Here is a 24,873-nt window from a genome sequence, read left to right as displayed (position 1 = left end):
CTATAGAAACTTTTTTTTTAAGATGATAAATATCAACGCCAAAATTTTCAAATAACACAACTTTTATTGTACCACAGGGAACCCCAAAACAGCAAGGAACCTGCAACTAGGTACCAGGGCTTCTACGTCAAGATGGCGGGCGAAGAGAATGAGGTCTGTATATTAGTCAGTCTCTGTGGTTCTTTCTAGGAAAGAATAGTTATCTGAGGGTGGAAAAGATGGGTGGTATTTTTTTATTATTATTTGCAAGTTGTTGCAATATCGTTTCTACTGATTTTAAGTTATGTGTTATGTTTATTTATGGTTCAAGTAGTAATAGATAAACTTGCTGAGTTCGTTGATCTAGTCCGATGTGATGTGATTAAATTAATTACTAGGAACTTACGTAGAGACAAGGTTTTGTCTTTGCATCCCTATATCCTACCTGTCAACCTCCAAAAATCTGGAGGCTTGATAATTTTTTTGGGGGAAGGGGTGGGGTATATTTTAATTAAAATTCTTTTTGTGGAGGGGTAGGTATTCCTTTGCAGATGTTTGCGATATAGAAAGCGCTTGCACACAAATCCACTTACAGATCTCATGAACTCGGGTCTTAGAAAAATTATGCTATGCAAGGAAATTATTGTTTGAATTATTTTGGTGGGAGATAGGCAAAATGTAGAAGCAATAAAAATCAATAAAAAGCAGGAGATTTGGTGCTCCCCGCAGGAGACCAGGGAAAAATGTCCAAAATCTTGAGACTCCCATGTAATGCGGGAGAGTTGACAGGTATGCTATGTTTGGTGAGTCATCAGGCATGTGTCCTCATGTGGAGACCCCTTCATTGGTAATTTAACAAACGGTTAATTTTATTTGCATATTTGGATAGAAAAAGTTCCGAAAAGATCAATCTAATGTCCTATAATCAAAGCTAAGGATGCCGATTTGAACTTAATTTACCTGTGATCAGTGAAGAACTTCTCTGAACCCCACCCTTCATTTATCTCTAGATACGCCCCTAGACAGAGTACATCTCAAAACCTACATGACTAAAATGAACCCACCCCATCTCCACCTTCTCGCTTATGGACATAGAGATCGATTTGTTTACTGAAAACCCTACGCTTCCATTTACTTTGTTACTTTGTTACTTTAATAACTGTGAATGAAACACCATTTCTTATGCACCACTTTGCAGGAAGTCCTAGAAAGAGCAGCACATGTTTTCAGGGAATTGGCAGCCATTCCTTACCTTACAAAAGCAAACATACTGTCAAACACCCAGAATGAAAAACCTGCGCCCTTCATCGTTACATCACAGTGGACCCAAAGGGATCTGGACAGAAATGAAAACAGAGTTTTCCAAAGATCCCATTGTGTCACCTTAAGTGAAGGGAAGGAACCAAGCATATTAGAAACTGGTTTTCCCGCTGAGCTCCATAAAGTGTGAGTCCTCGAACATTGTGTTAGGATTTTTATTCTATATAAATTGTGTAGAGTTAGTTTAAAAAAAAAACGGGCTGACACTTTGCATAAAGTTGATATACTATATACTATACATATTACTGGGTCCATTGTCTTATTGCAGAGCCAAAACTTCTGGGGAGGGGCTCTGATATGTAATGAAATTATTGGGGAAGGGAGGGTAAGGTGTAAAAAACACAAGAAAACCAAAAAGAAAGAAATGTAATTTGAAAATCTGGGGGGTCAAGAAACCATTGTCCCTCCCCCTATTATAGCCTGTCAAGTATGTAATATTGTTAGCAGCTAATATTTATATGCAGGTCTGCATTTAACACTTGCTGTGTTGAGAGTGCAGGGTTTTTTTTTGGTGGGAGGGGGGGGGGGGGGGTTGGTGTCAGATTAATGTAATTTTGTCTGATTTTCACTTTTTGCTATTTTTGTTTTTGCTCTCCTAGGCAGAAGATGAGCACATCACCATCACGGAAATACCAGCTCATTCTAAGAGGAGTGTCTGAATCAAAGCAATATGAAGACAAGCAATTTCTTGAGGTTAAAGGCATTTATTATCTAAAGTTTTGTTCCATGTTCCTTCTCAAATAAAAGAGAATTTTAGAACCAGTGTTGCCTAGGAAGAGATGCCTAAAAACATCTGACCCCTTACAGTTTTTTTCATTTGTTTTGTTTTGGGGAACCAGTCTAATAAGCAAAACCAAAAATGGTTTAGTTATTTACAAAAGTGCTCCATATGCTGTTTATAAAACTATGGTAATTAATGTTATTATTATTTTTGAATGTATTTTTTGATTTTATCTGTACACAGATTTGGTCCCAAAATAACATTATTAGATCAATTGATGTCAAAGAAGCAGACAAGCACGGTTTGATTTACACTGACTGTAAGTATTCCTGTCCTAGTTAGGTCAGCAAAAGTCTGCTTAGCCTATAGTATTTTTTAAATGTCTCAATTTCCATGATTGTCACTATTCTATACCCGGGAGGGCCTCTCCATAAAAAAAATGTACACATGCTTGTTGAGAAAATAAATTTTTTACCTAAGGGATAGCATAATGGGCGTGGATTTGTTTTGAAACGAATTACCAGGCTTTATTATCAGAGTTTTATTTTAGTTGACAGTTGACATTAGGCCAATTGATTGAAATATGATTAATCAGAAAGTCCTACAAACTGTAACAGGAAGTGTAATTTGTATTTTTTTGGGGTCTGGTCCCCTGATAGACACCCTAAGAGATAGCAGATTTCCAGAAGACCTTAAGGGATAGCAAGGGCAAATTTTATACCCTAAGGGATAGCAGATTTCCAGAAGACCTTAAGGGATAGCAAGGGCAAATTTTATACCCTAAGGGATAGCAGATTTCCAGAAGACCTTAAGGGATAGCAAGGGCAAATTTTATACCCTAAGGGATAGCAGATTTCCAGAAGACCTTAAGGGATAGCAAGGGCAAATTTTATACCCTAAGGGATAGGAGATCTACAAAAGAGCCTAGGGGATAGCATTAGGGGCGGATTATATTCCCTAAGGGATAGGAGATTTACAGAATGCCCTAAGGGATAGGACGAGCATGTGTACATTATTAGAGAGAGTCCTCCCCCATGTGATTTTATATCATTTTTGCTCTCAAAACTTGCTATCATTTTTTAGCACTGTTTAGCTGCTTCAACTGGTCCGCATCAGAGAAGTATGTGCTATATGTGGCAGAGAAAAAGAAGCCAAAGAGACTATCCTACTTTGAAAAGGATAAAGAAGGTAATATTAAGATATTTTTTAACAATTATTCCTCAAGCTCAAGTGTACTCTGCAGTCAACATCGATTAACCATGACTCAGAGACCATGAGGGCAAGAGGAATAATTGTTTGAGTCAAATCTTACTAGAAGCTTAATTTGTACCAAAAACACTGCAAAAACGTTGTCTGGTTAGGCATTTGCCTTTTTTTTTTTTACTTTCATATCTAGCACTTTTAATTGTATAGGCTAGACTTTAACTTGTAACCTACCATTGGTCAACCAATCAGAAGGCAGCATTGATGATAGTCTACTAGTGTGACACATAGAGTAGGGTTCACTTTTTACCATACCCGGAACAGGTAAATAAAAAAAAAGTATTGCTCTTGGGAATTTGTTGGCTTGACTCTGTTTATTTTATTTTAGCAGGTGCAGATACCCCTCCTGCAAGCAAGGTGATTCACTGTTTCATCACTTGAAATACCATCCTGTGTCTTAGGATTGTGTTTTAGGATTTTTCCAATTCTGCTATCTTTAAAGGTGTCTCACACTATATGGTGGCCCAATCGCTTGAAACGCATTTACTGGAAAAACCACAAGTCAATTAATTGGTTGATACTTTTGGCTTTATCGTCGGTAACATAAAAATACAGGATCCCTCAGCCAATTAAAACAGGCATTGTTTTTTATAGCTATCTGCTATCTGTTAGCTATCTGTTTAAAATTCCTTCGACCAAAACAATTTTCTCAAAGATTTCACCCTAACTGAGGAGAGAGAATGGGGATTGATAAATGTCACCCCCCTGGATTTTGGTATCAATGACAGTGAAGATGATTGAGCAAAATTTTTGCATTTTGCTCTCAAGGTAAAAGTTTTGAGTAGAAAACATAAATCCAGAATAGTAGGAACTGACAACCGTCGCAGTGCGCATGTCCAAGGTTTTCCTGTCATGTTGGTATCAACAGGTTGCAGGGCATACAACACCATTCCACATGTTTTTTATAATATTAGCTGAGAAATGGGCAATTTTAAACCAGTAGACATGTTGTAAAATTGATAAATACTTATTGTACCCAGGAGAGTTGAAAACAATGCATTTTACAGGGTGATCACTATTTATATGAGGAGGACTGGGGCGAGCAGCTTGTGAAGAAGAATTGCCCTGTACTTGCAATGCTTGCAGTGCATTCTGGGGAGATCACCATCATCCCAGGCATACCTGACTATCTGTCTGTCGGCCAGGTGAGGGCCACTCCCTATTTACCCCTCCCCTCCCCCATTCCTTGTTCTAATTTCTTGCCCCACTTTTCCCTTTCAAACTCTACTCTACTCTCATTTTCCCATTATGCTCTCCACTATATCACTTCTCTTTCCCACTCTATTTCCTACTTCCAAAAATGACTTTACTAGCTGTTTGCCTCCCCCTCTCCATGTTCCATTTTCTTGCCCCACTTTTCACTTTCAAATTCTCTCTCTACTTTTCTCTTTTACCTTGGACTTTCCTATTCTCTTCCCATTTTCCCATCATGCTCTCCACGATTTCACTTTTCTTTCCCACTCCAACTTCTACTTCTCTTCTTCTTCTAAATAACTCAAACAGAAAGCACTCCCAGTCTTACCAATGCCCTGTGTGCGTGTTTGTCTTGTTAAAGGCATGTTGGACGCTGGATGACAAGGGTGTAGTATTTAGCGGATGGTGGCATAAGCCCTATCGTCTAGGCCTTGTCTACTGTTCAAACAGAAGGTACAGTACTGCTGCAGTGTCTTCACCAAGGCTTGAATGCCATTACTTGAAGAATTAAAATTCACCCATCCTCTTTACACACAGTCAGTGGACTTAAAGTTTTCGTCAATTTCCACCAGGCATTGTCAATTTCTATTCCTCCAAGAGACACTAACACCAAAGAAGGTTGTTCAAAGTGCATGTAACATAAAAATTAAGCTGAACAACCTCTCCTTAAAAAAATGTTTGTTTGGTGAAAAATGATGAAAAATATATACATGTAGGCATCAAACACACACACTTAAACCTTTGTTTATCAATGCTGCTCTTCCTATCAGAGTGATGTTTGTAAGTGATGTCCACACAGGACATACCACATGAATCAACTGATGCCAATAGTTGTCAATCTCCTTGCAGGGGAGGAGTGTTTCATGTCAAAGTAGATGGAAGTGGATTAGGTATGTTGGCATGAGAATTCTGCAAAAAAAACTGCAATAGACCATTAGATTAAACTACCAATTCTCACAACCGCATTATGGATTGAATAATACATATGACTTTATCTTATTGATTTTATCTTATTGTATAGCAAAAGTGATCGTCTGAAAAAAAAGCTCTTCAGGAATGATTGGTTCTACATCTCATCCATGATCAATACATGAGTGGCCCAGTTGTATTTTGATCTTGATTGCACTTATTCTGTTTGATACTTCATACACTCTTTTCTAATATTCGCTTTTTGTTTTACTGCATGATGTGTTTTTTTACAGAACAGTTAAGTTCCCCTGAAGAGACAGTTGCCTATCCTAACATCAACCCAATAACGGGTAAACTTGTGAGTAATACCTTCTTATTGTTTGCTTCACATTCTTGTCTGATGAACTATTGTAATATTTATTATGAATTACTGCTTGTTATATCTTGCTAGTATTACCTTGCCCGTGACTGCATCGGAGTTCATCAGACTTGCTGGAAGCTAGTGGAGGTATGGATGTGAAAATGTAGGACTACTGTAATTAATATACTATCAATAGTAAAAGTATGAGTTGTTTTAAATATTAATTGTCTTGGGCATGTTATCTCAATTGAAGTTGGACCTTTATTTCATATAGTATAACTGGAAGACCAAAGCAAACACTACAATAATTGACTATGTTGATGTTCCTGGAGGTATGTTCCACCGTACCTTATATAAGCTAATTGAGATAGGTGAACTGCATGTCTTTAAAATATTTGGTTCTTCCAGATGATGGATTTCCAGGATTTTACATGTTCAATTCATTGTCTTCACGCTGCTGGAGCAAGGATGGCACTAAGCTAATACTCGCCTCTATCTGGAGAAGTTCCCAGGTAGTGTTATGGTATACCCAGTGGAAGTTTCTAGTTTTCCTTAACATTTTGAGTTTTATTTATTTTATTTTTTTCATTTGACTTTTCAGCACATTTTATGTGTTGATGTCAATAAATGCACTCTTGTGAGGATAACTAAAGGTAAAGTTTTAACTTTGTCTTACTTTTGCTTATTACCACTTTGAGATCGACATTATTGTCCCCTTTTTATTTCTGTCTTCAGTGTCATTCCCTTGTTGGCATATTTAATTATCCCATGAACAACACACTAGCTTTTCAAATCCCATCTCTATATTGTCATATTGCCACCATTCATTATTTGCATTACCATCATTTTCATCTATGACACCTGTGTGTCATCATCATTGTTGTCATCAGTATTAGTCATATCACCTGATAACGGTGATAGCTCAGGAGACATGTTTTACCATGGGCCAATCAAGCAAAATAACCACCTGATCAGCAAAAGCATGTTGAATATTGGGTGGCATCAATGGTATAAGCCATCTAGATTTCATCAGAAACAAAGTGATTTTCAGCCAGTATGCTCATAACTTCAATTAATTTATCACAGCACCTGGATGCTGGGATGTGTTGGACGTTTACCAAGATCTCCTCCTTGCTTCCTTTTCAAGCCCATCACAGCCCCATCAGATAGTAAGTATGGATAATGACCTCCTTGAATCCTTCTCAAGCCAATGACAGCCCATCAGATATAACTATGGATACATGAATTCCTTGAATCCTTCTCATGAAGCCGTCACATCCCTATCCTAAGTATGAAGTAAGTATGGATAATCCTTCTCAAGCCATCACATCCCTATCGTAAGTATGAAGTAAGTATAGATAATCCTTCTCAAGCCGTCAGATCCCTATCAAAAGTATGAAATCAGTATGGATAATCCTTCTCAAGCCGTCACATCCCTATCAAAAGTATGAAGTAAGTATGGATAATCCTTCTCAAGCCATCACATCCCTATCGTAAGTATGAAGTTAGTATGGATAATCCTTCTCAAGCCATCACATCCCTATCAAAAGTATAAAGTAAGTATGGATAATCCTTCTCTAGCCGTCACATCCCTATTGTAAGTATGAAGTAAGTATGGATAATCCTTCTCAAGCCGTCACATCCCTATCAAAAGTATAAAGTAAGTATGGATAATCCTTCTCAAGCCGTCACATTCCGATCGTAAGTATGAAGTAAGTATGGATAATCCTTCTTTTAAAAGCCCCATGTGCCATGGTTAATGAAAAAATTCAAATGTCAGCTAGCCCAAGTGAACTCAATCATTGTTTGTTTTTTTAGCAATATATACACCTCACATTGATGGGTAGGCATGCACAATGAGAACGGCATTTCATGCATTAGGGTGTGTTTAGGTGTGAGGTAATTGGAGGTTGTGATGATTCATGATAATAATGGTAATGTTGTGTTTGCTTTTGTCATCTTTATCTCAAGCAAAACCCCTAGAAGTGGATGAATATCACTACACTGGCTTGTTGAAAGTGCTGTTTTCCTTTTTATCAATTTGCTTATTTATGCTTTCATGTTACGTCTTCCAGAGTCCATATGTATGTAAAGTGATGATAATGCTGGATGATTAATGATAATACAGCAGTATGACCGCACATCTCCCAAAATGTTCACTTTCTCTTCCAGTATCTGATGCACATTCCAACTGAACTGAGCAGAATGGGAGATCTGGGCTGCACAGAAATAGGTCAGTTGCTTTCAGTTGTGGGAAGGTAGAAAGGTCCTGTTTGCCTTGATCTGACTTGATCTTGCTTATTTTAACACAGCCTCCTCTACAAATGATAGCTCTGATTTGTTCAATGACATTGAATGGAAAATAGAGACATTTCCTTCCTTGGAGACTGGAGAAGGTATGAGAGGGTTTGGTTAACATTCCTATTTTGGTCTTGAATCTCCAGGTTTTAGAGATAACACAGGTAACTTCAAGGTCATAAAAGCATTCATAGCCTTTATTTGTTTAATGTTTCCAAATAGTATTGCATAAATGCAAAAAATGTGATATAACATGTACTAATTGTTATTCTCTTTGCAGGGTTCAATGCAGATTATGAAGGTGTTCTTGTGCAGCCAATTGGAAAGGAAACTAAACCCTTACTTATTGTTTTACCCCATGGTGGCCCACAATCAGTGTACAACTCAAGCTACATAATCAGCAGTGTGGCCATGTGTAAACTTGGCTTTGCCGTACTCTGGGGTAAGCTACATAATCAGCAGTGTGGCAATGTGTAAACTTGGCTTTGCCATACTCTGGGGTAAGCTAAATTATCAGCAGTGTGGCCATGTGTAAACTTGGCTTTGCCATACTCTGAGGTAAAATACATAATCAGCAGTGTGGCCATGTGTAGACTTGGCTTTGCCATACTCTAGGGTAAGCTACATTATCAGGTGTGTGGACATGTGTAAACTTAGCTTTGCAATACTCTGGGGTAAGCTACATTATTAGCAGTGTGGCCATGTGTAAACTTGGCTTTGCTGTACTCTTGGGTAAGCCATATTATCATCAGTGTGGCGATGTGTAAACTTGGCTTTACTGTACTCTGGGGTAAGCTATATTATCATCAGTGTGGCGATATGTAAACTTAGCTTTACTGTACTCTGGGGTAAGCTATATTATCATCAGTGTGGCGATGTGTAAACTTAGCTTTACTGTACTCTGGGGTAAGCTATATTATCATCAGTGTGGCGATGTGTAAACTTAGCTTTACTGTACTCTTAGGTAAGCCATATTATCAGCAGTGTGGCCATGTGTAAACTTAGCTTTACTGTACTCTGGGGTAAGCTATATTATCATCAGTGTGGCGATGTGTAAACTTAGCTTTACTGTACTCTTAGGTAAGCCATATTATCAGCAGTGTGGCGATGTGTAAACTTAGCTTTACTGTACTCTGGGGTAAGCCATATTATCAGCAGTGTGGCCATGTGTAAACTTAGCTTTACTGTACTCTTAGGTAAGCCATATTATCAGCAGTGTGGCGATGTGTAAACTTAGCTTTACTGTACTCTGGGGTAAGCTACATAATCAGCAGTGTGGCCATGTGTAGACTTGGCTTTGCCATACTCTGGGGTAAGCTACATTATCAGCAGTGTGGCCATGTGTAAACTTAGCTTTACTGTACTCTGGGGTAAGCCATATTATCATCAGTGTGGCGATGTGTAAACTTAGCTTTACTGTACTCTGGGGTAAGCTATATTATCATCAGTGTGGCGATGTGTAAACTTAGCTTTACTGTACTCTGGGGTAAGCTACATTATTAGCAGTGTGGCCATGTGTAAACTTGGCTGTACTCTGGGGTAAGCTACATTATTAGCAGTGTGGCCATGTGTAAACTTGGCTTTGCTGTACTCTTGGGTAAGCCATATTATTAGCAGTGTGGCCATGTGTAAACTTAGCTTTACTGTACTCTGGGGTAAGCCATATTATTAGCAGTGTGGCCATGTGTAAACTTAGCTTTACTGTACTCTGGGGTAAGCCATATTATTAGCAGTGTGGCCATGTGTAAACTTAGCTTTACTGTACTCTGGGGTAAGCTACATTATCATTGGTCCATAACTGCATAATTACTTGTAGGTTACTATATACTGAGAGTAGAAGTCACATTCGTTTTGGGTTAAATCCGGTGCACTTCTTTTTTTCAGTGAATTACAAAGGTAGTGTTGGCTTTGGAAGGAAAAGCCTCCAGTCTATCATTGGGAAGGTGGGGACACAGGACGTCAGAGAAGTAATGGTAAGAGAGATTAGAGAAAGTAAACGTCTGACGTCTGATGGATTTATAGGCTTACAGGATTTGTTCCTCCCAGGCTGCTGCTGAGAATGTCCTAAGCAGAGGAGCTCATGATCCACACAATTTGTTTGTCATGGGGGGTTCCCATGGCGGATTTTTGAGTGCGCATCTCATTGGACAGTACCCGGTAAGTGATTTAATGTCTGATTGGGCAGTCAAAGGGGCTGGGCTATTCTGATTGGTCAATTCAAGTGGCTGATAAATGGCTTACTCTAACCGGGCTTCACGAATATTTCAATTTAACTCTATTATAACTACATTGATGTGTTTTTCCTAGGATAAGTTTCGTGCATGCGCTGCAAGGAATCCTGTCATTGATATTTCCTGTAAGTTACTCTTCAAAAAATATTGCTTCCGGTGAAAATAGAGTTATGGATGTCCTTTTAAAGTAATTTCTCTTTCCCCATAGATGTACTTAGATATTTCAATACTGATTTAAACTTTTTTTTCTTCTCAGCAATGGTGACAGTTACAGACATTCCTGATTGGTAAGACGTTTGTCTGTTTTTATTCATAATTTTTCAGACATAATAAGGGTCTCCTTTGGTCCTTTTATTCAGTCTGTCTGTATTTATTTATCATTTGTTAGACATAATAAGGGTCTCTCTTGGTCCTGTTATCCAGTCTGTCTGTATTTATTCATTATTTGTCAGAATAAGGGTCTCTCTTGATCCTGTTATCCAGTCTGTCTTTATTTATTCATCATTAGTTTGACATAACAAGGGTTATCCTATTACCCAGTCTCAAAAACTTGTTTTAAATCTCTAATCGACATGTTTTATCTCCAGGTGTTTTGTGGAGTGTGGGTTTGATTTTGACTACAATCTGGCGACTGACTCCAAGACTATGGCAGACATGTGGGAAAAGAGTCCCATCGCTCACGTCCACAAGGTCTGTACAGTTGCATAACCCCTTCTTGTCATCTCCAGGGGGCAGGGGGTATCTAGGGAGGAAAGGGGGGAGGGGGAGGGAGGACAAAACCAAAGCTTTAAGTTGCGTCCAACCACACCAACGATTCTCATCAGCACAGGGGGTATCTAGAGATACAACCGCTAGAATACACCCTAGGTGTCTCGTTTTTTTATTCCCTACCCCACCCTTCAATTTTACCTCGCGGGCCAACCCCTCAATAGCACCTCAAACACAATTTGCCAGAAGTTTTGTCTTTGTTTTGTTTTTGTAGGTGCGCACACCCGTGTTGCTCTGTATTGGGGCCGTCGATCGTCGCGTCCCTCCCTCCCAAGGGATACATTTTCACCGTGTTCTGAGGGAGAGAGGGGTGGAGACCAAGTAAGTATTGAACATGCATGTTGAAGTGCAGCAAAACCTTGCTGCGTCCCTCCCTCCCAAGGGATACATTTCATCAGGTTCTCAGGGGGGAGAGGGGTGGTTGAGTATTGCAAAATCATGTTGAAGTTGAGCTTACAGTACACCTGGACAGGTTTGTGAAGTACACCAATTAAAACCAATAAGGAAGCGAGAAACGTGTTGATTGACATTTGCTTCACTAGCCAACCATCGAGATAAAGGAATGCTTGCGTGCACATCAGAGAACGACGTAACCCTCCTAGTTATGGAGTTTGTGTACATCAAAACAGTCATGACTGTAGCTAGCTCAGTGACTAACTTCTCACTGGTGGCCACGGTAGCGCGCGTCGCATGGTATACTTTGTTTTGGTGGCCACGGTAGCGCGCGTCGCATGGTATACTTTGTCTTGGTGGCCACGGAAGCGCGCGTCGCATGGTATACTTTGTCTTGGTGGCCACGGTAGTGCTCATCGCATGGTATACTTTGTCTTGGTGGCCATGGTAGCGCGCGTCGCACTATCAGCTTTTCGCATCCCTACCTCCAGAGTTTGCAGAGAAAACTAGAGGAAGCTACTAGACTAAAAAAAAAAGGAGCGTAAATACAAATTCACCTAGCGGGGCGAAAGTCGTCATTCTTTGCATTTCTCTCTGCTTCGTACTCTTGGGGCTCTTTTAAGGCGGCAAACTCGCGCGCGCAAAATAACAACATCAAACGGCAACTTACTCAGTGCTTACGAATCAACCAGAAGGTTTCTATGTCAGAAATGGCATATATTCATTTATTTTATTTATTTTTTTCTGTCGTCTGTCTCTTGCGTGACGGCCGCAGCCTTTCTTTGTTTATTTTGGCTTGAATATGCTCAGCCTAACTAGTTTATAAAAGAAAATAATATAAGCATATACTGTGACTATTCTACAAAGAAAAACGCGGTCGATACACATGCTCGAAGATCCCGCGTACTTTGCGAGCGCTCCCAAAGGTCATCCCCCGTGTGGTTTTCGTGGCCGAGAAAAGAGGCGCTGGATCCTCGAGCATATGAGTCAATACATAACGGGTAATTGTTTAGGCAGTCATGTAGCCAACGAGCTTCATCTCATACCAGTTCTGCCCAACTGCGGTGTTGAAGCTACTTGTTACCTTGACGACCAGCTCCTGTGTTAACGCAGTATTCCAGGGCAGCAGAACCTCGTAGTAAAACGTGTTCCAATGCACGTCGTAGTGCGTGTTCCTCAAGGAAGCCTTACCTTTGCCCTGGTTACCTCGCTGGTAAATATCGAAGTCCATGTACCCATGCTTATTGGCCGCACCCTTATAGAAGAAGAACACTGAGACGATGATGGCTTTGGTGTCTCTTGGCAAGACCATCGGCAGCGCTTGGATAAGGGTTGGAGTAGATTGATGCAAGGATAGTTTTGCCAAGTTGTTAAACACTTCGTTCACTCGAGTCAGAGAGAAGCCTGTTGCGTTGAACTTGGCCTGTGCAACCTCTAGATCCTTCTCGTGTTTTTTAATCGTCGCCTTCGCTTTCTGGACCTGTGATTTCAGCTGTTTGATTTGCGATTCTAGCGCAGAAAATTTCTCCTCCGTCAACCAAATATTCTCGCAGAGTTTGCCGTTAAATCCAGGACTGCAGATACAAGTGAACCCGTCCACCTTGTTGACACAGTGACCACCGTTTTTGCACGGACACTTGTTCTGGCACGTCTGTCCGTAATAGCCTGTCCCGTCACAGCTACATCGGAAGCATTTGTACGCATCTACGCAGTGGCCACCGTTCTTGCAAGTGTGCTGCGTGCAGTCGTCGCGGTCGCTCGCGTATAACTGGTAAATCTTGATCCGGTCGCCCATCGCTTGGATACCCGCGCTCTGCAGCTGAGCCATCGTCATGTGCGGAAGAACAGCGTCGTCTATTTTGTTCTGCTCGAAGATCGCTAAGTATTTTGCTATATCTGCGCTTGCGATGCCCGCGGCCTTGAGCTGATCGGGGACCGCGGATACCCTCTGACAGAGTTTCGAAGTGCTGCAGAGTGCGCCGTTTGTAAAGAGAAATAACACGACCAAGAAAAGTGTCGCCATGCTGACTCGAAAGTAGTCTATTATAGTCGTTTTTTGTTGTTGGCACCGTTTTATATGACTAATTGCGGCAGGCGTGCGCACGTTACATTAGTAGGTGATGAAAAGGGCACTTCCGTTCCGTTTCTAATGACTAGGACTTCCGTTTATAAGCTACCATTAGAAGTCGAATTTTCTCAAAGATTTTGTATGGTTATATAATGACAACCTTTTCTTTTTGTGGCTAATTTTATTGTCTAAGAGGAATTATTGAAATTTCCTGTTTTTAATTCTCTACTAGCCACGTGAGGGCATTCTCTTCCTTTAAGATAGGCATATTCATGTTTTTCGTGGGGTCTTGAAGACGTCCGTACTTCTTGTTCTTCCGGTGTCATTGACCCCACGAAACCTGAATACACCTATCTTACAGGAAGTCCATACCTTCACGACAATACTCGTGGCTTCTTGGTGAGCTCGACCGGTTTAGAAATACGATAGCGCCTACTGGAGCTGTGGAGTGTTTAGATGTAGATCTCTGAAACAACCTTGTTTGGGCTCTGACTCATGATTTGTAAAGAAATAGTTTCTAAGGAAAATTAAAATGTCATAAAAAAAATATCACCAAAGTTCTTAGATTTTTATGATCAAATTCATCACAGCGAAGTGGATTGTGGGCAGGGGAGGGAAGGTCCCCTTTAAGCTGTATCTCATCTGCGATCTCCTTTTCACAGGCTGCTGCTTTACCCGGAAGACGCGCACCCCCTCGATAAAGTAGGCACGGAAAGCGACGTGTTTGTCAATACTGTACGCTGGTTCCACGAACATCGTGTGTGAACCCTGACTATCATGAACGCCCCTCGATAAAATGGACACTGAAAGCAACATGTTTGTCAAAAAAGTACGCTGGTTCCACGAACATCGTGTGTGAACCCTGACAATCATGACCGCCCTCGATAAAGTGGCCAGAGAAAGTGGTCCTGTACGTTGGTTCCACGAACATCTATTTTGAACCCTGTCTATCCTGACCAGACTCGCACCCTAACTCGCCCATCTTGCTCCATGATTACTGCGCAAAGAAGGGCGGTGCCTTGCGTGCCGTTAGGGACTGGGTAGGAGCCTCGGTTTCGTCCATAAGCGGCATCCAAATTCCATACTTCCTGTAATGTAACGCCATGATTCATTGAACAACTGTAGAAAATATGAATAAAATCAGAAAATTACTTAATAAAATAAGATCTGCCAGTATTTTATTATTATGTTATTTCCACATCCATTCCATCAATGTTTTATTCTTTATTTCCGTTGAAACTCCACAGAAACGCTTGCTACGCAGACTGTCTTTACCGGTGCACCCTCAGTCTCACTAAATATCGTGACTAATAATTTTAGACTAAAGATATCGGGTGAATAAAAATCGAATGTAAAAGTCATCGAAGTATTATGCTGCATTCACACCAAAACCATGTTTAGTTAAACAAGGTTTTTCTTTGCCTGATAACTTGCCAAATTTCTCATTGTGATGAATTCTTACTAGCTAAGTGATCACTTAGTTAGCACAGTCTATTCAGTTTTGTTCTTGCTCCAGTCCACTCTTGGGAGATTGAGATTTAAACCAGCTTAATAAAACCACCTTTAAACTGGTTTAAGTGCTGGTGTGAATGCGGTAAAAGATATCGATGACAGGCCTGTAGCAAGAATCAAAATTTTACCGATGCAAAGCTAGCCACTAGATGATAAATCCAACAAAAGCAGGTGTTTTATCTCATACTTTTCAATTGGGAAACACTAAACATCAGAATTTTACCTAGGCGAGTGCCTCACTTGCCTCAAGCTGGCTACGGCCCTGGATGAAACAAAACGATGCATGCACAGGTAGCCCAAGCCCTTTATTTGTCCCTAATGATATTTACGGTAAACATAGGCCGAAAAACAAAATTAGTGAAAAATACAAAAAAAAACTTGTTGAAAAGACGTGTGTAGTCTGTTATTGTGTTAATGTTTCCTTTTTGCGTGTTCTTTGGCCGTATTAAAGCGCCTTTTTCAAGATTCACGATTCGAACTTTTACCCGAAGGAACTTCGTTCTGGTAAGAGTCCAAATCTTGAATCTTGCCTGCACTCGGCGCTTTAATACGGCCAGAGAACACGCAAAAAGGAAACATTAACACAACACTAGACTACACACGTCTTTTTAACAAGTCTTTTTTCACTCATTTTGTTTTTTGCCCTATGTGTACTGTAAATATCATTAGGGACAAATAAAGAGCTTGGGCTACATGTGATGCATGTCACCTTTCCTTGTGTTAGCGTGCTGTTTTGTCTAAACCTGCTATATCAAATTGTTGTCACCTACACTATGATTTGTCAGCTTGAATTTGAATTACAATCGTTTTACAAACGGTATTTTTTCAACGTGAACGATCCCCAAAGTGTCGGCTTCTAAGCTCATAGGCCTTACACTGAATCTACTGAATACTACTAAATCTCGGTATAAACTAAATTGCCTCACATACGACAAGAAAAAGCATCCTGCCCCTCCCTAAACATAACGAAAATGAAATAATGCAATAAACACCAGCTTTATTGGTACTCTGCTTAATGCTAATATTTGAGTGTGCGCCCTGTGGCGCTGTAGGACAAAGTTAAATACCGGATATGGAAAACGAATGGTTGAAGCGGAAAATTCTTTATAATAAATATCCGTGTTTTCCTCTCCTTGCTTTGCACTATTCTTTTATTTATTTATTTATTTATTTTTAATTGCAGTGCGTTTCGTGTCTCGTTTTGCCGACGGTCGCGTTTGTCTACGTTATGTTTAGGATTACGCCATCACTACTAGCGCGGGCTACCTGTGCCACGTTGTCGCATATTTACTATAGATCTCAGCAAGTGACCTTGAGAGAGAAACAAAACAAAGCAGCCAAAACGTGCTCTTAATCGAATACCTCTTTCAGACTTTCACAATCTAATATAAAAGCACAAGTAACGACTTCTTAACATCTAATAAAAAATGAGATCGATTTACAAGCAGTTTTACTACCATGTAGTGTGAGAATACGTTGTTTGGGTACCTGTTATGATAATATTTGCTTCCTCGACTCGAACTACTCCCAATCACGAAGCCTCTCCTCACAGACATAATAATATTTTTTTGTCGAAATAAACCCATACCTAATGCAATCCTGCTATTATGCGTTTCATTTCCCTCTGAATTTAATCATGTAAATGAGAATGGGACATGATAATTCCATTTTCGGAGAAGGGTTTATGTATCGGCATAATTTATTGATTTTGAGGCGATGGCTTGTGATTGGTCAATAATTCTGCATAAATGTGATTGGGCCAGCGCCTTGGTTGTAGTCGCACGCCTTGAATCGTCTGGAAGACTGCTTGCTTGAGCTTTCGAAGAACACCGTTCGGAAAACAGCCTTCGCGAACGTTTCCCTGTGAGATCGTCTTTGCAAGCGACAAATCGCAGTGTGAGAATGAAGATTATTGGCTTGGTAGCGCTGCTTATGGTGTGTGCGATGCTTGACTCGGGTAAGTGGGAAATAATTACGCATTATCTGTCGCGTGTTTTTAAGGATTCCGTAACTTGACAATCTTTTTCTCTAGCTTCCATTATAAATTCACTTGAAAATAAGTCAACTATTTTTCAAACATTTAACAGTTAATAACACTTGCCTATCTGAAAGATAACAGCTTTATGTAGACAAGGATGTTTTCGGGAGCGTCGGTTGCGCTTAGCTTATGCAACTCATTTATTTGCGAATTTGTCTTTCGCTTATCTCTAACTGACCTCAGACCCTTGGAATGCTGCATACGCTCTTCATTCGAATAGACGATACTTTATGGACGCGAAAAACACTCTTGAATGAGGACATAGCTCCAATGATGGTCTATTTTCCTATGGGAGTTTTTTTTATTGCCCAGAACTCCAGGAGGTCATTTCGCCAATTATGTGTCATTTGACCCTTGCAAGGGGTCGGTAGATTTCTTTTCTAATCCGCGTTGATACAGCAGATTTATATGAGATTTTACCAACTACTTTTACTGTGATATCGCTATTCAAACCACACAAGTAGCCATTAAAATACATCGTCTTTCAAGACTCAATGTATTTAGAATTTCATCCTGCAATGTGAAAAAGGAGCTACCTGAAGATGTTTTTTTGTATTTAGGTAACCCGATAACATTACACGCCATGGCCTTAAATTGAGCAAATGAATCCCAAATCATTAGAATAATCTATTAAAGAGGGATCCGTTTTGTATAGCCATAAGCGAAATATATCATGCTTTTTTGTATTGTTTTTCAGTTTTCCAACTAACGACTAAGGGTGGGTTTTGAAATGTTAATGGCGAAAATGTAGCACCAAAAGGAAGGGCACGCCTTTCGCCTACTTGTTGTGAACAAGGGCTTTACACTTTATCAATATCCAGTGAAATCCTAAAAATAAATAATAAACAAAACAAAGGAAGACTTGCGATGACTGCTAAATGGAAGTTTTTGCTTGTTAACTTCAAGTTATTTCAATATTTTTATCAACTATAGCAAAAACTAATTCCGTTTTCATCTGCGTAAGGTTCAAGCCAAAGGTATTGAACAGCGATAGCTTTGAGTCTTTTTGCACTGCTCAATTCCTGACTGTAGCGCTTGGGGCTCTCAAGAACGATATAATCCCATTAGCCGTGGCCTAGGTCGCAATCTGCGATAAGGTTATCGATAAATCTTTTGTATAGACACTCGCGCGAATAACACTCTTTGGGTTAACCTAAATAATCATGGCCCCCACAGAACGTTCTAGAAAATGTATAAGGGAAGATCCCCAAAGTAGTAGCTTGACCTCATTTTAGCCACGCTTTTATTTGATATACAATAATTGTCCCCTTCCATTTACCCTCTCTGTGCGGTTTGTAACGCTGGTATTATGATAATACCTTTCGCAACCTATGGAGAATAATCATTTACTAAAAAAAAACTCCGAGCTGCTTGTTTATCTGCCTTGTTATCTTTTATAAGCTCGGAGATAACCGCAAACTGTTACTTAACTGAGCGTAAGTGAATAATTATGAATACTAAGTATTTTCTTCACGTAGCTTTTTTCATTTTCTTTTTACCGCTTCCTCTCCACTCCCTGGAGGCTAGCGATCAGGTAATCCAGCAGCAATATTCTTGTTATCTTGAATATATTACAGAAATCTGTTGGACTGCAGGCGCGTAAATTCGTATTTTATGGTTAAAATATTAGATGAATTAGAAATCTTTAATGAATAAAAATCAGGTCAACATGACAGAGAAGCACTGGGAACGAGAATGTCAAAAATCAAAACTTGATGGACTTGATTCTCGAGTTACATAGTGTAATGTGCTTGTTATGATAGTGCAGGATAAAATTGCATTACCAGAGGCTACAGTTACACTATTAAAGATACCATGTATTTCAAAACATCTCGCGTTTTTAAATGCCTTACCCGTGCATGCGCGTTTGTTAGGGGCTTTTGTCCTGTAAGGGGTTATCATTAGAAAAAAGAAGGGAAAGATAGAAAAAGAAAAAAAATGCACGCAGCCAAAACGAGAGAGAGAAGAAAAGTAAACAGTAAACAGTTGAATGCTAGAACTCCTTGGGGAGACTCCCATAAAATATAGACAGGAATGATCTTCGGCAAAACGAATTTCACCCTAATATATAAGCTTTAGGTGTGGTCAACAGCAATTCTTACCCCTAAAGATATCAAATAAGATGTGGTCGAATCAATTTCTAACTCTAAGCACTCAAAAATAAAAAGATTTTCTATTTTTTCTATACAATTCGAATCCTTGATATGCCACTATCTCTTTTCTGACTACATTCATGTCTAGTTGTTATAAGGCGAAAAATGGTTCAAACACGCGTGTATGTACACTTAGTGGCAAATGTGAGATTGACAGAGCAGGGTTGTCACCTGTGATGCAGAGGGTACTTAAAACCTGATAAAATGTTTTGCTTTTTAAGCGATTAGTAATGTTATGCCCCTACTTGTCTTTTTTCATCGTGTCTTAAGTATCCTAGTTACACTATGCCTCTTATCTGTTTTCTTCGTGTCTTTAGCGTCTTCGCTGAGTTGTCACTCCTGTGCTGTCGGGGTTGATTGCACGGAGACGCCGACGACTTGTGACGAAGGAAAGGATGTCTGTGTCACCGTCAATGGTACTATCGATGGCTCCCTCAATCATTTCCGCGGCTGTGCGATGAACAACCAATGCTCCGATTGCACACAGTTCATGAACGCGTCAGACTGCAAAATTGCATGCTGCAATACCGATAACTGCAATGCTAAACCGGCACAGCCTGATACCGACGTTCCGCCTCCACCCGCTACGACATCTGCACCGCCACCCCCTACTACCACCGCCCCTCCCGCCACCACTTCCCCTCCTACAACCACCGACTCCCCACCTACCACGGCGGCAGAGACGCTCCCGCCGACAGATGCCCCGACCGAAGCCCCGACAGAACCCCCGACCGAAAAGAAGATCAGTAATGCTGTGACGGAGACGAGAGACCTGCTGGGCACTCCAGCTGACGAGGGAACCACTCCCGCAAGTCCTGGCGGGAACGCTGCTAATGTAACCGCGCCTATTAATACAACGGAAGCCGTTGTAACCGCGCCTGTCGCCAAAGCCAAGAATGATTCGCCTGGTACTGCTTCGGTTGACCGCTGGATGTTTGCGCTACTGCTTATGGGTGCCACTGCAAGTTTTGTCTTGTGAGAAGTGATTCCTGAACGCGTTATTTGTAAAGTTTTTATATAAAGGAGAGACTTGAACCCAAGAGTGCCTGCCCACAGGCGGGAGAAAGTTGAGCATGTAAAGCTTAGTAAGAAAACGATTGATTTCCCCAATTCATTTATAGTGAAACATGTACCTTTCTATTAATCAACCTGTTTATTGCTTTGGTTTCAAACAAGACAACCGCTTATCGGAGTAGTCGAAGGATGAGTAATAATTGCGGAGGAATAGTTTTAAAGATAGATCCACTGAAGCGACAGATGAAAACAACTTGAAAAGAATTGGTTCTCCTGTGGAATCAAATACGGGAAAGACTGGGGAGTGCTCTTGGTCTAATAACCCAGGTTCGTGACAAACAATACCCTCAAGTCGAGGCTTTCTTCTCAACTTATAGCTAATGTGTTATAATTTGATATGAGCCTCGACTTGATGCTTTTGCCTTGTTAGGCATGTAAGTGTATATCGAGCCTGGGCTATTAGGGTGGTTTTCTCCCACGTATTTAAAAAGATACCCATCCACTCGATACAGTATTCAAGTCGTATTCGTTGCTAAGAACAAGTGTGGACGTGGCCTTAATGAACGCAAGTGCAGATTTGACGTCTTCGTCATACGTCGTGAATCATGAGGCGAGAAACGCTCGATGTCATCAAGTGGTTATCAGTAGCAAGAGTAGCACAAATGACAGCTACCATGTAATTATATAGGATGGTCAGGCTAACACAATTTTATTGTTTTCCCTCTCGAGAAAGGAATCTACTCAAATTTGACAGCAGAGGTTTAAAGAGTGTGTGAGGACTACATGGACTGAGATAATGTCAGTACGTCTCCACACTATGTATTTATGATAGTTTATGATGGCTGATAATAGAGTTTAATTGTGTGTTAGCAGATTATTTGGTGAACTTTGGCCCCATGTCATCACTTGTTAGATCAATGTTTCTTATATTAGAACCTCGATCGTTATCACGTTGCTCTGCTGTATTGAAGTGGCCTACTGTCCTTGACATAAATATTGATTACCCCGTCTAGCCGACTTCTTCGTGTTTTGTTTTTATAATTACGTATGCTCATCTTACTATTCATTTACATTAGTCAGGAAAAAGGTCGGAAATCGATGCTTGAGAAAATATCCTTTCACCAGAAATATCATTAAGATTTTAAGATGACGCATTGTCATACATTCTTTATTGTATTCCAATTCATCTGCGCGCACTAGCGGGTTCAAAATAAATAAATCCGTATCTTTTCTCGCGCTGTATAAGGTATTTTCCCGAGGCAGATACTCGCAATTATTCTTGTGTATATTCTTCTGTGTTTTAATAACACGGCACAGCTTGACATTTTTACTCATATCCATATTGTAATCTTTCCTGCTAGCAGAGGCCTCTTTTCTCTGTATTTCGCTGGGCTGGAGTTCGCGAACTCCAGCCCAGCGAAATACAGAGAAAAGAGGCCTCTGCTAGCAGGGAAATTGTAATCCTACAAGAATTGAAAAACGACGCAATTTTTCATCAAGAAATCCTAAGTATTTGCCAATGCAGAACAAATAATTCCAGATCCTGAGACTGAATATTCTGAAGGTACGTTCTACAACATCCCAAAAATTAATAAATCATCGTTCTCGTTCAACCAAATAACAGATCTGTCATTCCCCCTTCAGTGTCAACATCTGTTTCACTGACAGCGACTTCTGATTGGCTGTTGGTAATCTCGCAACAAATGGAGCCAGCGCCCTTGCGTAGGTTCATCACATCGTGTTGGTGTGAGTAACGTTACAAGAACGCTACCCGCGACTTGATTTCAAGACTCCTTTTCCCCCAGGAATCCATCTCTATCTCCGTCACGATGAAGACACTGCTAGTCTGCGCCGTACTTTCCACTCTAGTCGCTGGAGGTAGGATGCAAATTTTGGTTTAAAGCAAACGCTTGTTATTTTTTGTGTACACATGTAGGCGCTGGCTAAGTATGAAGTTTTCCCTTAGGTGTGAAACGGATACATGTTCACGTCTTCTAATCACAGCTTAAGGAATTGTGCGCGGTAATATTCTTAAATTCATTGTCGTATTCGTGTTTTTTTCTTCATCAAATAAAATGTTGTACTTTAGTGCTGGCACTGAGCATTCGAGGTTACCAGGCGCGGACGTTTGGTTTACCAGGTTTCCTTCATTCCTTCACGACAAAATGAATAAAACTGAAGATGAGGTTGAAAAAAGAAAGCTTTAATCTCGTAGGTTGAAAGGTGTTTTTGATTTATAATATTTTAAGGTTATTTGTAATGAAATACCGCAAATATTACTGACATATTCTTGTGCCTGTGACGGATAACCATTTGTCTACACTCGTAAAAACGCGCATAGTCGCATAGCGCAAGATGTCAAAGCGTCAAGTATGCTTTGCGAGCTTTTCATGCAAACAGGTTATAACCTCACCTCAATCAGTCGCCTCCGATTTCCCGAGAATTGGCTAATAGAGGTTAATCAATTATTTATATTTGAATTTAAGCTACTGTCGCGAAATACCTTTACTGATATATTGCGGTTTTGATCTGATAAAGTACTGACAAAAATCAAGTAACGCGCGATTTTGGGCAGACCAGAACATCTGTAAGATCAGGCAAAACAGACGCCAAGAAAGGCACAAATCAACTCCCCACCCCCTTCCCCCGTCTCCCAGCCCCTTTTGGCGTGTATTGGTTCAAAACACAAGTAAACAAACCAAGCAATTCAGACAATTTCAGACGAATAATATACGGAATATGATTTCTGAATGCTCGGATTAAATTTGAATAGTCGCGCATCCTAGTGTGAATATTCTCTGCAAAACAAAGACACTTAGACAGTCTAGAGCAGCAGATGCAAAATAAAGGTCTCTTAATATTTAACATGAGTATTTTGAATACTTTTTGAGCGAGAAATGCTTTCGAATGTTCTGAATAAACGTTAATTATGCATCAGAAAGAGAACAACGTTTACTTTAGTAATGCTGTTTTAATACTTTTTTACCATATTATACTACTAATCCCTCTCAACAGGGGATAAATGTTTAATAAGAAATTAACAGCGCGCTCCCTGAGGCGAAAAGCTCAATGTGCGTCACGCTGAAGGTGAATAAATAAAATAGCATAACCTGCAAATCTCATCAGTGTTGCTTTGGATCAGAAAGCAAGAGAGCTTTTGTTTATGTGGTCATATTAGCTCGCTATACAGGCCTACGTCAGGCTAGCATCTAAACTAATACTAGCTGTCAATAATATATACTAGATATATGGCCTTGTTCTTACATACACTAACCATCACTGCTTTTTCTTTAGCGTACTCAGTAATCTGCATGTCGTGCGCAGTGGGCCCTTCATGTAACCCGGTCGAGAAATCATGCGAGAACGGAGAGGGTCGTTGCGTGACCGCTTGGGGTACCGTAAACGGTGTCATGCAATACTACCGCGGCTGCGCCTTTGTCAACCACTGCGATTTCAATTGTACTCACTATATCAACGGAAGCAGTGACTGTAACCACAAGTGCTGTGATGGAGAGAAGTGTAACGCAGGTCCTTTCCCGTCGATGAACGTGACAAGCACGCAAAGCGCAAACACCACCCAGGGGACCCCTGCAGGGGGGAATTCCACTGAGACCACCCCCACGAGTGATCGGTCGGATGTGGCTCCTGTCCTGGCATCTATGGTTACTGTAGTGCTGGCAATGGTATTGGCTTGTCCTCTGAACTGAGCGGAATCCCTGCTAGCAATCTATTTGGGATTTTTAGACCCGGGATTTAGGAGAAGGACTGAATATTTGCTGTTGAGAAGATGGAAAACAACACTCATAATTAACTGAGCGTGGGAAAGAAGTCGCCAAAATAAAGCAGCTTTCTCAGATGGGAAAAGCAACGCACATTCTTAGTTTAAATGTTACGTTCTCAGTTTCTAGTTTAAGACCAGACGTAACCGTTATAAAGTCAGCCATTTACTCTCAGTATCACTTGCCGTTCTCCGAGCAATTTAAAATTACATCAAGAACAAGCTTGGAAGCCTCTCGCCGGGGAAACGACCTGTTCCGTTGGGCGTGGTATTGGACAAATAAATTAAGTCTTCAACAAAATGACCTTTGCGCCTGAAAACAATGCCCTTTGCGAAGTAGTACAGGTTAAGGCTAGGGATAGGAACAATATGAAGAAAGTCTCCTGGTGAAGACAACTCGGCGAATATTTAAATTCAGTGTGAAGTCTTCGTGTCTCAGCCGATAAATTGGAATAGTTACTCCTCGATTGCAGGATTAGAGAGAAATGATAGGGTGAATAGCAAACAAGACATTGTAAAAGAGAATTAGATTCAGCTCTACTTGAAGGCTACTCTTAGTAATTATGATTAAAAATCAAATAAAGTAAAAGTAGAACCAATTGGAATTAATAACCAATAATAGATAGTTTTAGCTGTGCCCTAGGACGGGCCTCAAATACTTTTAGAAATTTAATCAATTTAATCATGTGTACAATAAAATATTGGAACCAACTTCTGATAGTGTTTTGTTCACTCCTTATCTTATTTACAGCTCTCCCTTGCCAGGATTCTCGAGGGAAAACCTTAGCAAAAAAAACCAGAATAATTTGTAAAACGCCAAACATGTATACTAAAAACCAGCCGCAAAACTATCAACAAGTCTCAAAGATTCAT

At 40.3% G+C, this 24,873-nt stretch overlaps 3 protein-coding genes across 5 annotated transcripts; all 3 read left to right on the top strand.

Annotated features, from left to right (window-relative positions):
• Nucleotides 1–3: 3 nt before the first annotated feature.
• LOC5512276 (acylamino-acid-releasing enzyme) lies at nt 4–14,666 on the top strand. 3 transcript variants are annotated; one of them, XR_007313572.1, is made up of 26 exons: nt 4–153; nt 1,178–1,425; nt 1,899–1,992; nt 2,264–2,339; nt 3,104–3,208; nt 3,612–3,640; nt 4,291–4,428; nt 4,839–4,930; nt 5,327–5,367; nt 5,680–5,744; nt 5,838–5,894; nt 6,022–6,079; nt 6,156–6,259; nt 6,349–6,400; nt 6,834–6,916; nt 7,920–7,980; nt 8,060–8,143; nt 8,326–8,487; nt 9,930–10,018; nt 10,092–10,202; nt 10,353–10,401; nt 10,533–10,563; nt 10,864–10,966; nt 11,259–11,365; nt 14,168–14,373; nt 14,609–14,666. XR_007313572.1 is itself a non-coding variant. In XM_048731918.1 (25 exons), exons 1-25 carry the CDS (start codon nt 133–135, stop codon nt 14,268–14,270), a joined length of 2,160 nt encoding a protein of 719 aa, XP_048587875.1. In that variant the 5' UTR covers nt 4–132; the 3' UTR covers nt 14,271–14,666. The 3 variants fall into 3 exon arrangements, 2 of the variants coding, with proteins under 2 accessions (XP_048587875.1, XP_048587874.1); XM_048731918.1 differs by having other exon boundaries at nt 3,615–3,640; nt 14,168–14,666; XM_048731917.1 differs by having other exon boundaries at nt 14,168–14,666.
• Nucleotides 14,667–16,774: 2,108 nt separating this feature from the next.
• On the top strand, nt 16,775–21,232 carry LOC116615370 (threonine-rich protein-like). The gene is made up of 2 exons (XM_048731921.1): nt 16,775–16,974; nt 19,526–21,232. Exons 1-2 carry the CDS (start codon nt 16,920–16,922, stop codon nt 20,185–20,187), a joined length of 717 nt encoding a protein of 238 aa, XP_048587878.1. The 5' UTR covers nt 16,775–16,919; the 3' UTR covers nt 20,188–21,232.
• Nucleotides 21,233–21,674: 442 nt separating this feature from the next.
• LOC5512278 lies at nt 21,675–24,711 on the top strand. Its single transcript, XM_048731922.1, has 3 exons — nt 21,675–21,786; nt 21,867–22,100; nt 23,517–24,711. Exons 2-3 carry the CDS (start codon nt 22,052–22,054, stop codon nt 23,927–23,929), a joined length of 462 nt encoding a protein of 153 aa, XP_048587879.1. The 5' UTR covers nt 21,675–21,786; nt 21,867–22,051; the 3' UTR covers nt 23,930–24,711.
• The last annotated feature ends 162 nt before the right edge of the window (nt 24,712–24,873 follow it).

This window comes from Nematostella vectensis, chromosome 1, assembly GCF_932526225.1.
Source record: "Nematostella vectensis chromosome 1, jaNemVect1.1, whole genome shotgun sequence".
NCBI lineage: Eukaryota > Metazoa > Cnidaria > Anthozoa > Actiniaria > Edwardsiidae > Nematostella > Nematostella vectensis.
Note: the sequence above shows the minus strand (reverse complement) of the source record. Positions and strands in the feature narration are given on the sequence as shown.

Excerpts from the sequence above, each read along its gene's own strand:
- LOC5512276 (XM_048731917.1), top strand. The coding sequence starts at position 133 with ATGGCGGGCGAAGAGAATGAG. Across the intron at positions 5,895-6,021 it reads CTTGCTGGAAGCTAGTGGAG|TATAACTGGAAGACCAAAGC; the intron begins GTATGGATGTGA and ends TATTTCATATAG. Across the intron at positions 6,917-7,919 it reads CATCACAGCCCCATCAGATA|TATCTGATGCACATTCCAAC; the intron begins GTAAGTATGGAT and ends TTTCTCTTCCAG.
- LOC116615370 (XM_048731921.1), top strand. The coding sequence starts at position 16,920 with ATGAAGATTATTGGCTTGGTAGCGCTGCTTATGGTGTGTGCGATGCTT. Across the intron at positions 16,975-19,525 it reads GTGTGCGATGCTTGACTCGG|CGTCTTCGCTGAGTTGTCAC; the intron begins GTAAGTGGGAAA and ends TCGTGTCTTTAG.
- LOC5512278 (XM_048731922.1), top strand. The coding sequence starts at position 22,052 with ATGAAGACACTGCTAGTCTGCGCCGTACTTTCCACTCTAGTCGCTGGA. Across the intron at positions 22,101-23,516 it reads TTCCACTCTAGTCGCTGGAG|CGTACTCAGTAATCTGCATG; the intron begins GTAGGATGCAAA and ends CTTTTTCTTTAG.